Source organism: Pteronotus mesoamericanus, unplaced genomic scaffold, assembly GCF_021234165.1.
Source record: "Pteronotus mesoamericanus isolate MK-2021 breed Mesoamerican mustached bat unplaced genomic scaffold, CSHL_Meso_final contig_25, whole genome shotgun sequence".
NCBI classification, from domain to species: Eukaryota; Metazoa; Chordata; class Mammalia; order Chiroptera; family Mormoopidae; genus Pteronotus; species Pteronotus mesoamericanus.
Genome location: NW_026555105.1, coordinates 17,579,289 through 17,592,931, shown reverse-complemented (window position 1 = coordinate 17,592,931; position 13,643 = coordinate 17,579,289). Strand labels below are relative to the sequence as shown.

The 13,643-nt window shown below is 47.2% G+C and overlaps 1 protein-coding gene across 1 annotated transcript in view; it reads left to right on the top strand.

The window, feature by feature from the left end:
- The window catches only part of CEP250 (centrosomal protein 250), a 43,349-nt gene that overhangs the window by 4,604 nt on the left and 25,102 nt on the right, over positions 1-13,643 (top strand). The window contains exons 3-14 of the mRNA XM_054573842.1: positions 2,230-2,518; positions 2,983-3,039; positions 3,942-4,024; positions 4,249-4,414; positions 5,423-5,529; positions 5,778-6,029; positions 7,444-7,540; positions 9,250-9,357; positions 9,859-10,017; positions 10,515-10,693; positions 11,012-11,194; positions 12,560-12,704. Of these exons, the coding sequence (XP_054429817.1) occupies positions 2,333-2,518; positions 2,983-3,039; positions 3,942-4,024; positions 4,249-4,414; positions 5,423-5,529; positions 5,778-6,029; positions 7,444-7,540; positions 9,250-9,357; positions 9,859-10,017; positions 10,515-10,693; positions 11,012-11,194; positions 12,560-12,704 (1,722 nt within the window). The 5' untranslated portion in view covers positions 2,230-2,332. The remainder of the gene's footprint in view (positions 1-2,229; positions 2,519-2,982; positions 3,040-3,941; positions 4,025-4,248; positions 4,415-5,422; positions 5,530-5,777; positions 6,030-7,443; positions 7,541-9,249; positions 9,358-9,858; positions 10,018-10,514; positions 10,694-11,011; positions 11,195-12,559; positions 12,705-13,643) is intronic.

Genomic DNA, 13,643 nt, shown 5'->3' with positions numbered 1-13,643 from the left:
ATGTGCCCTGACTGGGAATCAAACCCACGACCCTTTGGTTCTCACACCAGCTCTCAGTCCACTGAGCCATACCAGCCAGGGCTAATTCCGTTTACTTACTGAAGTATTACTATCATGTTCTCGGATAATATTTGCATGTCAACAGCAGTCTTATCCTAAAAGAGGATTTAATATGAGAATTCTGCAAACTGTAGCATGGCTGCTTATACAGATATTAGGTTGAACCACATGAAATTATCATTTTTACAGGTTTTAAAAATAGACACATTGGCAATTTCATTAGGTTCAACCTAATGTTTGGGGTGGGTGAGGATTCAGAAGAGGGCAAAGGAGCCTTTGAGGCCTCTCACACTCCCACTGTGTGTAAAAGCCTGGCTCAGTCCTCACGGTGTTAAGGGGAAAAAAGGCTCCTCGGGTTCTTTGACACAACTTGTAGCTACTCATGTTGTTGGTTATGTGTTGGCAGTAAGAGCTGCTTCCCCACAGGTTTGTGACTCCCAACTAGCATAGAGATTGAGCCAGCATTTTGTAGAGCCATGGTGAGTTGGTTGACATGGCGTTGGTGGAAAGGGAGGGCAAGAAAAGAAGGTGTTTGTAGTACAGGAAGGCTGTGTTAACCCGATTTAGGCCAGGAAGAGGCAGCCTGGGGTATTGGTGCCACTCAGCTCTTCCTGCTTGATGTACTTTCCTTACTGTCTAGTACAAGCTCTGCAGTCGCCCAGGAGGTAATGTGAGTTACCAAACTGAGTTTTCTTCTGTAACTCTGTTGTAAGAAAAACACGAGCACAAGTGCAGTGATAAATGACAACTGAAATCTACTATCAGTGTGAGGGAGAGAGTAGGCTGGGGGAGGGGCGGAGATGGTGAGCTGGAGAGCATATGCTGTGTCTAAGAGCCTATACTGTTCAACTGCAGGAGGTTGTTGCCTCATGGGATTGAGGGTCAAGGGTCACTTAACTATTCTGATTTTCCAGAAATGTGAATTGTTATATGCATTTTCCCAATGGTAAATGTTGGCCCCTAATTTGAATTCTTAAGAATTCTTTGTATGGACCATATGGTGGTTGAAAAGAGCCATCAGGTCACATGTGTAACCTCTAGCCAAGAGCTTAGATCTGCCGGATGAGGCCCACGTGCATTTCTTCATTACGCATTGTTGATAAACCTGCTAATGACTAAAATGAATTTGCTCTTGCCTTTGAGGCACTCACAGATTAGTAGAGGAGAGACAAATAATGATGAAATGTAATACAGACATCATATTTTCTCTACATGTATTATATAAAAATAATTTTATTATACAATATCTATTTGATAGAATATTGTGTGTGTATGTGTCTGGGAAGGCATGATAGGAAGGAATAGGATGCAGGGTTAACAGTTTGGTTCATTAAAGAGATTTGGGGCCATTTTCTTGATAGGTAGTTGGAAATACAGATACCTCTTAACCCTGCTGGTGGGAGTCCAAGGATTAATAAAATGAGAAAACTCTAACCTATCTCCCTCCCCCCAGGTTCCTGGATGTGTGTTAGAGGCCTAAGGTCATAGAGCTGGGAGGCCTCATTTTTGGACAAAGAGACTGGAAGTGAAGTGGCATGCCCAAGGTCACAGAGCCCGTTAGAGGCAGAGCTTAGACTCACACCCTCTTCATCACCACGCCTCACCCTGTCCTGGACGTATCTAAAGCTCACTAGTTAGGTTGGCCTTCCCTGCCTGCGGCTGGCCCACTGCCCTGTTTTGGCCCAGCTCCTGCTGGAGGAGGAGCATTTGCCATCCTGCTGAAGCTGGTTCCTTCTTCCCTCTCTCTGTCGGAAACCCGGCCTGAAATGCCTGCTACTCCATTTCTTTGTCAGAGAGTCAGACTATTCATGTTCAAATCCCTAATCAACCAAATGCCAACTGAATGAACTACGACAAGTTGTTTTCATTGTTCTAAGCCTCAGTTTCCCCATCCTCTTGGCCTAGTGCGGAGTTCCAAAAGGCACACCAGGAAACACCAGTCTTGTGAATTTGTTTCATGGTCAAATAAATTTTGGAAATAATGCTCATCAAAGCCCCCCTTACAGGCTGGGTTCCGTCTTAGTATTTTAAAGGCTCTGAGAGGTCCTGTAGAGAAGGAACCTATTTACTTTGTCCAACCCAGCTTTGTCAGACTTAATGAATATTTGCTGAATAAACATGAATCTTGCCAACAGTCCTTTTAACTTCACTGTGTGTTTTGGTCCCCAGCTCAAGAGGTGGTCCAAGGGGCACAGCAATGATTAGAGTCCCTGCTGGGAGAGAACAGCCTCTATCTGCATAGGGGCCTGTGGGCCTACGGTCTGGCGCCCCGATGGAGACAGGAGGCCCTGGGTTGAACAGTATGAAGCCCCAGTCACTGCAGCTGGTGCTGGAGGAGCAGGTGCTGGCGCTGCAGCAGCAGATGGCAGAGAACCAGGCAGTCTCCTGGCGGAAGCTGAAGAGCTCCCAGGAGGCCCAGCAGAGGCAAGCAGTGCTTGTGAGGAAGCTGCAGGCCAAGGTGAGGCAGCTGCCCTTCCAGGGACGGGTAAAGAGGAGCACACCTCGTAGAGCTGGGTGCTGAGGTGGGACAAGGGGTGCAGGAGGCAGAACCATGTGGCAGGAATGTCCCAAACAGACTCTTTTAAGGCTCCCAATTACTCCATGAGATATATATTATCTCCCTTTTAAAGATGGCATTCCCAAGGGTTAAATTAATTGTCTAGGTTTGCTCTCCTAGTCTAGAGCCAGGACCTACCATAGGTTTTCTGGTTCCAAAGCCCATGGTCTTACTTGTCATACAAGAGATGTAGAGAAAGTATTATTTAGCTGCCCACATAGAAACTATACAGCGCATGGCCTTACCTCAATATCATCACCCAGTCCCCTGTTCACAGCAGGTTTACCCAAGATTCTCGGGGATCCTGGTCTGGGCAGTTTGTGCCAGCGGTGCCCATTGCTCACATCCCGCTCTGTTTGTTTCAGGTGTTGCAGTACCGGAGCTGGTGCCAAGAGCTGGAGAAGCGGCTGGAAGCCACTGGGGTGAATGAGGCCCCGAACCTGAGCCCTTAGTGAATACACTTGTTAGGCTTCACATGCTGAGAAAAGCTGGGTGTGATAAGGCGGTGTTTGATAGAAGCCTCTCTTTCTTCAGCCCCTGAGAGCTTTATCACACAGATACTCTCTTTGGACCCAGCTACTCCTAGTCTGTCAGGCTCCAAGCCTTGTCTCTCTAAGGACAAAACGCAGCTTCAGGAGACTTAATCAGATTGTAAGGAATCAGAGGGAAGAAATGCATTTTTCTTCCAGAAGGTGTCAGTGTTTATCTGTCATAGAGAGATGTGTCCCTTTGTAGCCCTAAAAAGCATGTTTGTGGCCAAGGGCTTTGTCGGTGCTGTTGGCTGGGTAGCACTGGCTTTGAAAGACTCATTTGCCTTTGTTCCAGCTCCCTCTCAGCACCTCCTCACACGACCCTGCAAAAAGTTCTCTCAGTGGAAGGAAAGAACCAAAACCTCCTGAGTTATAATCTATTTAGGCCAGGCACCATTAGGCATTGTCAAGTCATTATAGTCACTTAATCTTTATGATATCGTCTTCGTTTTGTAGCTGAAGATTTTGTGGTTCAAAGTTAAGTAACTTCCCAAGTTCCAAAAATGAGTGGTAGAAGTCAAGGCCATCAGTGAAAGATGTCTTAATGCTTTTTAGGTTAAAAGTTCTTTTCGCTATCAAATGCCGCCTTTCAGGAGAAGTCATGGGTTCACTTTTGGAGAGAGGGACACAGTGGACTGACTTACTTTCAGGATGTACTGCTTGGGAAAAGAGGCATACTGTTAACAAAGGGGAGAAAAACAAAAAAAGCAGCTGCTATAGAAGAGGGCGTCAGGGAACTGGTCTGAGTGATGCTCTCTTTGGAGGTAAATATGGTTTGTCTCTGTCTGGCTAAGGGACCGATCCCTCAGAGGTGGGAAAATGTGGAGGAGCCAAACCTGGAACAGCTGCTAATCCGATTGGAGGAGGAGCAACAGAGGTGATGGACCCCAAATTCCCTGGCCTGGGTGCGTGGTCAGTGGGTGGAGAAGGCTGTGGGAAACCAGTGTCCTGAGGGCTAACGTGGATTACAACCATGAACTTTCAGCTTTAGCCCTCCAGTCCTGGCAATGGAAAATTCCAGGGGTTGTCATCTTTCTCCAAGAAGTCCACGGTTGGGCCAGACCTTTATTTTGCACTTGCTTCTACCCCTCCCCAGTGCAGGTGTGAGAGTCTAGCAGAGGTGAACACCCAGCTTCGGCTACACATGGAAAAAGCTGACGTGGTAAATAAAGCACTTCGGGAAGATGTGGAGAAATTGACAGTAGATTGGAGCCGGGCCCGGGATGAGCTAATGAGGAAGGAGAGCCAGTGGCGGATGGAGCAGGAGGTAGGAGGGACCGGGGGCTGGGACTCTGGGCACTACCTGGGTCACTGTTGGGAGGGGTTTACTTTAGGACTTGGGTGGAAACTGGGCTGTCATTGTAAAGTCTCTGACCATCCTTACCACTCATGCTGGCAGCTTTGCCCTGCTTGGCCCTTCAGCTTAGTCCTGCCCTTACCTGCTTAGTTGAGGTTTTACTGGCAGATGACATGACACTCAAAGCATCTCTGTCCCTGTGGAAGTGACTAGCTTAGGTTTTAGTTGGATCTGAAAGCTTACCGACTCCCCTGTCTGGAGGGCTGCATATGTAGATGCTAAGGAGGTAGCTATGGGAATTGAAGGGGGAAGAAAGATCAGATATGGGCTGTAGAGAATTTTCAGATCTCAGTTAAAGGGCACGAATGTTTTCTGAGCTTTTCTCAGTGCCAGGTATTATGCTAGGTGATTTACATATGTTACGTCATTTAATCCTTATTACAACACTGGTAATAATGGTAATAGATCCCACTTGTTGAGCAGCTACTGTTTATCATTTTCTAATCTAGCCCAGAGGAAGGCTATAAATCCAGGCCATATATTCAAGGCACTTGGACCTCTTTCGTTCTTTCTTTCTTTCTTTCTTTCAGATTTGACTTATTTATTTTTAGACTGAGGGGAAGGGAGGGAGAAAGAGAGGGAGAGAAACATCAATGTCTGGTTGCCTTTCGAGCACTCCCTACTGGGGACCTGGCCTGCAACCCAGGCATATGTCCTGACTGGGAATCAAACCAGCGACCCTTTGGTCTGCAGTCTGGAGCTCAATGCACTGAGCCACACCAGCCAGGGCATCTCTGCTAATTTTATTAAGCTCTTCAGCACAACTTGAGTATAGATACCCACTTATAAGCTATCTCCTGTAGGTCCCTTCTTCCCTCCCCGCCCCCACCCCCAGTAGTCAGGAGGAATCCAAGACTCCTGTGTTGGCAAAAGATAGCCCTCTGCCCTTTGGTATGACCTGGGTTTCTGGACACACAGTTCTTCAAGGGCTACCTGAAAGGGGAGCATGGTCGCCTTCTCAGTCTATGGCGGGAGGTGGTGACCTTCCGACGCCACTTCCTGGAAATGAAGTCAGCCACTGACAGGTTAGTGGGGCATTAAGGGAGGAGGTTTGCCTCTACCATTCTGGACTGAGGATGGTGGGCTGCTGTTGAAGGGGATCAGATGACAGGGCCGGGGTCGGGGGGAAGTAGGTGAGTGGAAGAGTTGATGGGGAGGAGTGGTGTTACTGGATTCAGATGATTTCTCCCAGACCTGCTCCTTACTGGGCCTGATCTCCATGCCCCCTTCCCTGGTCCCTACTGGAGTCTGCTCTTTCCTTGCCTGTACTCAGAGACCTGACGGAGCTCAAGGCTGAACATGTGAGGCTTTCAGGATCCCTATTGACCTGTTGTCTGCGCTTGACTGTGGGAACACAATCTCGGGACTCTGACGGATCCGGGAGACTAGATGGGAGTGAGCCAGCCCAGCTGCTGCTGCTCCTAGCCAAGACCCAGGATCTGGAGAAGGAAGCTCATGAAAGGAGCCAGGAGTTAATACAGCTGAAGAGTCAAGGGGATCTGGAGAAGGCTGAGCTTCAGGATCGGTGAGATGAGCTGGGGTCTCGAAAGGGGTCACTGAGGGAAAGTTGATGCCGTCGGGCGTGAGAGATAGGTGGAAGAGATGTAAAGAGCACTCCCCCCACGAGAGGGGAAGATGTGCCAGAAGGAGTCTAGTTTGAAACCCAATGCCGCAGTTGTGGCCACGTCACTGCTCTCTGCTCTCCGAGTATCTTGCAGGTCAGTTTCTTGCCTGTTGACTTACAGAGCTAGCTGTGATTCCCAGACCAGCCAAGCTTTTCCATGCTTCACTGCCATCGTGCATATGGACCTTAGCCTGGAATGCCTCCTCCCTACTCTCTCTGCCTTATCCTTTAAGACATAGTTGAAATGTCACCTCTGTGAAGCCTTCTCTGACCTCAATAGTCTGGTAAATTACTATGCCTGGATGTGGTGTTTTGACCTGCTTGATACAGCATTAACCTCATTGTATCTTGTTGATTACTGAGTTTCATTTTTTGGTTAGGCATTTTTATTTTTTGGATTATAATAAACATCATTTTTAAAAAAAAGGATGATAAGGACAGGGACATAAGCCAAGAGCCCTTTTGAATCTCAGGGCAAAGTTCAGTTTATACCCCATGGCCAGGGTTGTGTCACCACCTGTTGGTGGTGTCCATAAAGTGCAGTTTGTTTTGCTCAGCTGTAAAGGCACTGAGAAGCAAGACAGAGACTCTTAGTGAGTTTTGTGTCTCTAGTGCTTTGCACTTCATCTGCTGTATAGTAGACAATAAATGTTTGTTGAATGATGCAATGGTTAAATGAATGACCATGCAGGGAGTTAAGGCTCTTAGAGTTGGTACAGACTAAATTAAGACTTTGAAAAAAAATTTAGACTCCTGGGTGACATTAATTCAAGAAATATTTACTTAGCTACTTATATAACACCAGGTGCTGAGTTCCAGGATACAGTGTTAAAATGATAAAAATGTATGGCAATTTTCCTGATCTTTGAAATCAATATCAGGGAAGTTGACCATAATCTCCCCAAAGTTGCCCCTCCTTTTTCCCTATCAGAGTGAACACCTTGGGCTGGAGGGACCTTGGGACTATCCCATGTGGCAATTCTGATGTTCTTATTGACTTCAGGGTGCTTGACTTCAAGATCAAGCGGGGCCTGGAAGGGCCTGGGCCAGGGCTTACCTTCAGCTCTCAGGTCCCCAAACGCGTGTTCCAGCCTTGAGATGTGGTAAATCCCTGCATGTGTCTGAGTGGCTTTTGGCTTCCCCTGAGTTCACAACTATAGTATCCTGTGGTGTTCAGGGAGTGCAGGGACTGGGGGCACCGGGGACTCTGGGGGCTGCAGTGGGAACATCTGTGTTGGGGCTGGGGTGTGCTACACAGTAGCTCTGTCCACATTAGTGGCCTGCCCACGTGACAATGCTGTGCTCTTCTCTTCAGGGTGACCGAGCTCTCTGCTCTTCTGACCCAGTCTCAGAAGCAAAATGAAGATTATGAAAAGATGGTAAAGGCTCTGAGAGAGACCATGGAGATCCTGGTACATGATCCTTTGTTCTGGAAAAGAGTTGGGAGTAGACATGTAGATGACTTGTCCTTCATGGGCAGGTAGTGCAGGGTCCCAGTTAAATCTTTCTCAATGACATCCCCTAAAGCTAAAAAGTAAATTTTGGCTGAATCTGAAAATTAATTAAATTCATTCACTTATTCATTCAAGAAATAGTAACTGTCTACGGTCCCTACTATATTCCTAAGGAGACTACAATGGTATATGTATGCAGCGTGTCCTTGTCATATAGAGTGGGACACACATTAAGAGGCACACTGGCAAGCTAGGAAGGGGATGTGTGGAGAAATTTGAAACTTAGTCATAAGGGAAGCAACCGAGGACTGTGGCGAGGTTAGCCCAGAGAGAGGACTCGAGGAAACCATGATGGCTGCCTGCACATATCTGAAGGACTGACACCAGGGAAAAGAGTTGACTTGTGTAATGTTTTCCAGATGGGCCCAAGCAGCGTCAGTGATGAGAAGTGACAGGGTGGTAGGGCTTGGCTAACAGCTAGAGCTGTTCAGTCTTCCATCCTGGGAAGGAGTGAGGTTTGTTTCACTGGCTTAACATCTGCCTGGGCTGTTATCAAAGGGATTCTCTAAGGTTGGGTGTTAGAACCTCTGGCTTGGTCCCACATGTCCTTCCATCTCTAAGAATTTTCAGATCTCTGATTGTAGGCAGCTCTTAAACCCTTCCTCATCCACATGCATACCCAAGTCTTCTCATCCAAGCTGGGATCAGCTGGGAGCTGGACATGTGTATGCCTTTTGGGCTCCTGTTTGTCCGGAATTTGCAAATTCAAATGTCCACAGGGCCCAGATAAGGTAAATGAGTGAAGAATTCTGGTTTTCGCAGTGCTGTCATATTTAGTTTTCAGTATAGGGGACTCTTGATGTCGATATTAAGGAAACAAGGAGGAGTAGCAGAGACTGCAGGACCCTGAAGAATACATGTCTCATCTGGAAGAGGTAGCCATTGTCCAACTTAAGTAAATTATTGCCATGTAGGAATGGGAGCAGTTATGGCCCGTTTGTTAACTTTTTAGAAGCCAGAAATTCAGATCTCAATTCATGGCATCTCCCAAATTTGTAAATGTTGGTTGAACAAAACATCACTGCAGGTCTGTGTCTTTAGGCCTTCACTAACACAACATGCTTGCAGGGAAGAGAGGAAATCTTAAATCTTCAGGTATATCGCTAGTTTTTGGGGATGGAGGTTTCTCTGGTTTAACCTTATGTCTCAAGCTTCAATCTTCTTGTTTAGAGGCAGTAGCCATCCTCCAGTGACAGCTCACATTTATTGAGCATTTGCTTTGTGCCCGGCACTATGTTGAGTAATTTCCATGCATTTTTTCCATTTAAGACTCAAAACCTGTGAAGTAGTTACTGTTCATTATTTGTATTTTAAAGAGAAGGAAGCTCCAAGAAGCAATCGCCTAAAGTAACCAAGCTAGTAAGTGATAGACCCAAGAACTCTAATCTAGGCAGTATGATTTGGAGTCCTAATCACTCATCTGAGCTCTTGATCACAACATCCTACTGTCTTCAGAGTCCTGGGACAACATTATCATTCATGTGTGGTCAGAGAAAAAGTGGGGTTGACAGAATAAACAGAATGAGACTCTGGTTGAATTGGGGCCTGGAATGATAAACTCTTTCCTGAGAGTTTGACTCTTTGGCTCTATTTTGTTCCCTGTTCAGGAGACAAATCATGCAGAATTATTGGAACACGAGGCATCTCTTAGTAGGAACGCCCAAGAGGAGAAGCTGTCTTTACAGCAGGTGATCAAGGATATAACCCAGGTACTGGTAAGCCTCCTGCTCAAGGTCACCGGGTTATGCCTCACTCCTCCCCAGGCCTCCAGGTACTGAGTTGTGCCTTGATTTCTACTCTGAGGTGTTTGGACTTAGTGTCTTAGGGGTGTATTTGAAGCCTGGAATCTACTGGGTAGCTAAGCATTCATGTGTTCACACTGTCTGCGGGAACAGGCCGTCTTTCTTATTGCCAGCTGTAATTCTCAGGCCAGGGCTGCATTCTGGGCCACATTATCTCAGAAGCCTCTTCTTCATTTCTTCATTTGTTATCACCTCAGAGAGTGCTCTAGCCTTGTTTCTAGCCCTGGGTGTGGGTGACTGAAGGTGAAGAGTTGAAGGGACCACCTTTTTTTGCTCTTAGATACCTTCTCCCACTCCCCAGGGAGAGGGCCCAGGAAGGAAGACATCAGGTTTGTTCAAGCTGCAGTGTTAATTGCCTGTATGGACTCCAGGCCCTGGTCACTAGGGTGGTGACCCTGCTGTGTTGGGTTTCAGGTCATGGTGGAAGAAGGGGGCAGTATGTCCCAAGGCTCTGGTCCTGAGAGCACCTTGGAGTTGGACTCTAGTGACTTCTCCCAGTTTGATTCCCAGGACCCAGACAAGGCTCTTACTCTGGTGCGTTCAGTGATGACTCAGAGACGCCAGGCCGTGCAGGTGAGAACACCAGCATTCCTTCAGCCACAGGGGTGGTATCTAAAGTGACTTGGGTCCCAGGTGCCTTCCTAGCCTGGGCTGCCCCTTTCTCTATGTTGACAAGTCATGAGATGTTTTGTCAACACCCCAAAGTGCCCAGTTGAATCTCTCTGTGTCTGCTCAGTTGCACTAGTGGGTAACAGGAACGTTCTCTGTGCCAGCGAATGAAAAGATTGGCAGTGGGAACCCTGGGAGGGTATGGCTGAGTGTTCCCCAATTCTAAGGGTTTCTCCCCATATACTGTGCATTTGAAGAGCATGAACTCTGAGACTGTATGAGCCACAGAAGCTCAGTGATCTCTGATCTTCTGTCTTCTTGACTGGCCACATCTCTTCTTAGCTTACCTGTGTTGTAGCAGCTCCCAACCCCCTTGCCCAGCCCTATGTTCAGGCTTCTGACATCCCTCCTTTCCCCGTCCTCTTGTTCACCATCTCACTTCTGTTACTGTCCCTCCCCAGGACCTCAGGCAGCAGCTGTCAGGCTGTCAGGAAGCTGTGAGTTTCTTGCAGCAGCAGCATAATCAGTGGGAGGAAGAGGGTGAGGCCTTGAGACAGCGGTTACAGAAGCTCACTGGGGAACGGGACACTCTGGCAGGACAGACTGTGGATCTCCAAGAAGAAGTGGACTCGCTCAGCAAGTGAGCAGGGGGTCGCTCATCCCACCCTTCCTCCCCCGGCTCAGTCCTCACCTGGGCATTTACCCTCTCCCATCATGTTGCTGGTTGGCTGACCCTCCTCTCCCTGAAGCCCAGGGCTGCTCAGGGCTGCCTTGCTTTGTGCTCTGCTTTTTCCTGCTCACTCAGTTTTGGGTTCTTGTGATGACAAAAAGTTTCCTGCTTAAAAGGGAAGGTGAGATAAGAAACTGGTGCCTCTGTCCTTTGAACCTATGATGTCTGCTTCCAGGAAGGGCTCTAGGTTCCAAGGTCTCTTGCTCATCTCTGGTCTCCTTCTTCCAGGGAGCGAGAGCTGCTACAGAAGACCAGGGAAGAGCTGCAGCAGCAGCTGGAGGTGCTGGAGCAGGAGGCGTGGCGCCTGCGGAGGACAAACATGGAGCTGCAGCTGCAGGGGGACTCTGCCCAGGGCGAGAAGGAGGAGCAGCAGGAGGTGCTGCACCTGGCTGTCCGTGAGAGGGAGCGCCTGTGAGTGTGACCCGTCCCCTCCTCCCTGGGCTCCACCTTCCCTTCCAGTCCACACCTTTCTCCACCCACTCCCTTCCCTCAGAGAGTGGAGTAAATTGAAGCCTGGCGTTCATTGGGTTCAGATTAGCTTACTGCTCCTTCCTTTGCAGACAAATGAATACAGAAAGTTCATCCAGGCTTTGCTCAGCACCTGTAAGGGATGAAGCACTGAAGGGGATACAGAAATAAATAAGACACAGCCCTAACCTCAAGCAGTTTGCAGTCTGATGGGGAAAACAGACAACGAACTGTGGCATGAGGCCAGATGAAGTATGAGCTAAATAGAGTTTCACACCAGGTCCTTCGGAAGCATAGGAGTAACAGTTAACTATTGAAAGCTTTGTGGAGGAGAGCCTTTGGGCTGGGTGTGGACATATTTTGATTTGTAAATAGTGTGAGGGGGGTTAAAGAACAGATGAGCGAAGAAAAGGAGGCAGGGAGGTTCATGGCACGTTCAGACTAGCCTGGGCTGGCTAAAAGGTGGTACATAGCCTGGGCAGTGATGGGAAATGAGCTGAACAGGAAAGGGAGTTCCACAGCAAAGGGACCCAGCTAATCTGTAAAAAGCAAGGCATTTCAAGCTGGGCAAAAGCTTGGTTTAAATTATGGCTCTGCCACTTGGACAGATTACTTCATTTGTAAAATGGGGGTGATAATATTTACCTTGAAGAGTTGTCGGGCAGATTAGACAAGTGTTTTTGCAAATTGCCAGCACAGAGCCTGGTATATAGTTGGTTTTGAGTAGCCAGTGGCAGGGACTATAACTTCCTCCCCTGTGGCCTACCTCCTTGCACCTAATAGGCACACATAGTGGAAGCTTGAAGGATTGCTATAAGGATCATGACTTGTGCAAGGAATGGCTCTTCTTTTACCAAGGAAAAGAACTAACAATCCACAAAAATAATTTTGTGTTTTTAAATTTAATTAGTTTGAACTGATAATACTTTTATCAATTATTTATGTGACTCAAAAGTCAAAACTATTTAAAAAAGACATATGCAGAGAAAGTCTTACTACCCTCTGCTTCATTCATCCCACTTCCCTTCCTTTTGTAGGTAATCATTTGAATTAATTTCTTGGTTATCTTTCTTTCCAGTGCTGCTTTATGCAAATTATGCATAATTCTTATTTTCCCTAATTTCTTGCATAAAAGGTAGTACCCTACATACACTGTTTTGCACCTTGCTTTTTTTTCACTTGTCTTGGTGATCTTATCTGTTATTCTTTTTTTTTTTTTGCATAACAAAGATAATTATATTCCTGTTACCTTTTGGGGTGTGGCCATTCCCCGAGATTTCTTCTAGCCCCCTCTCCTTCCCACCTTAGTCAGGAGACACTGGCGGGCCTGGAAGCCAGACAGTCAGAATCACTCAGTGAACTGATCGCTCTTCGGGAAGCCCTGGAGTCAAGTCGCCTGGAAGGGGAGTTGCTGAGGCAAGAACAAAGAGAAGTGGCCTCAGCGCTGGCAAGGGTGCGTAGGCTTCCCCCTCGCTTGCTGGGTGCCGTGGGCCGCCTTGGACGTTGTGTCTCTAGGAAGAGGTTATGCAGCCTGCTTCATTCTTCACCTACAAGCCATGACCCTTTGTATTTCGTGCCTCATTTACTAGTCTCTGCTTTTGGGCTCTTTCCCTCCTAACATACTCTCTATGTTGAAATTAGAATGGTTTTCTGAAATGTAAATTGGTTATGTCAGCCTCTTTTCTAAAACCATTTAGTGGCTTCCTGGCTCCTTGGTGCTGCATTCAAAGCCCTTTGCCATCTGCCCCAAACAGTTTCTAGCCTCCCCTTCATTCCAAATCCCTCTCCTGCCTCCTCATATGCCTTTACTCCTGCCACAAAGCACTGATTGCAATCCATTTTGCCATGTTCTTTCATGACTCTAATACTTGGTATGTGTTAGACTCTTCCCTTTGCCTGGACTGCTTCTTTCCTCCCCCTTTAACAACAAACTTCCTCCTCTCAGTAGTACCCAACTTAATTGTTAAGTCTTCTACCAAACATTTCTGCTTCTTCCAAACAGAATCAGTGCTTTCTCTGAGATCCCAGAGCACTTGGTGCTTCCATTGTTTGTGGTGTCACTACAGTTGCATTTGTTTACGCATCCTGATGTCTGCGCCTCCATCCTGTGAGCTCCTCTCTTCCTCCTCAGTGAATGAAGAAGTGAATGAAGTCACTAAACAGTTTTAGAAAAGAGACTGACATAATCGATTTAGACTTCAGAAAACCATTTTAATTCCAATATAGAGAGTATATTGGGAGGAAAGAATGAATGGAGGGGAAACTTGTTTGGAATGTGAGGGAAGAAACGGAGTGCTAACTAATCTCTGTACAAGGTCAGCACAGGTGTCGGAAATGTGAGCTGTGAGCTGCTGCAGGAAAACTGGAAGTAAGAAACCTTTAACTCTCTTTG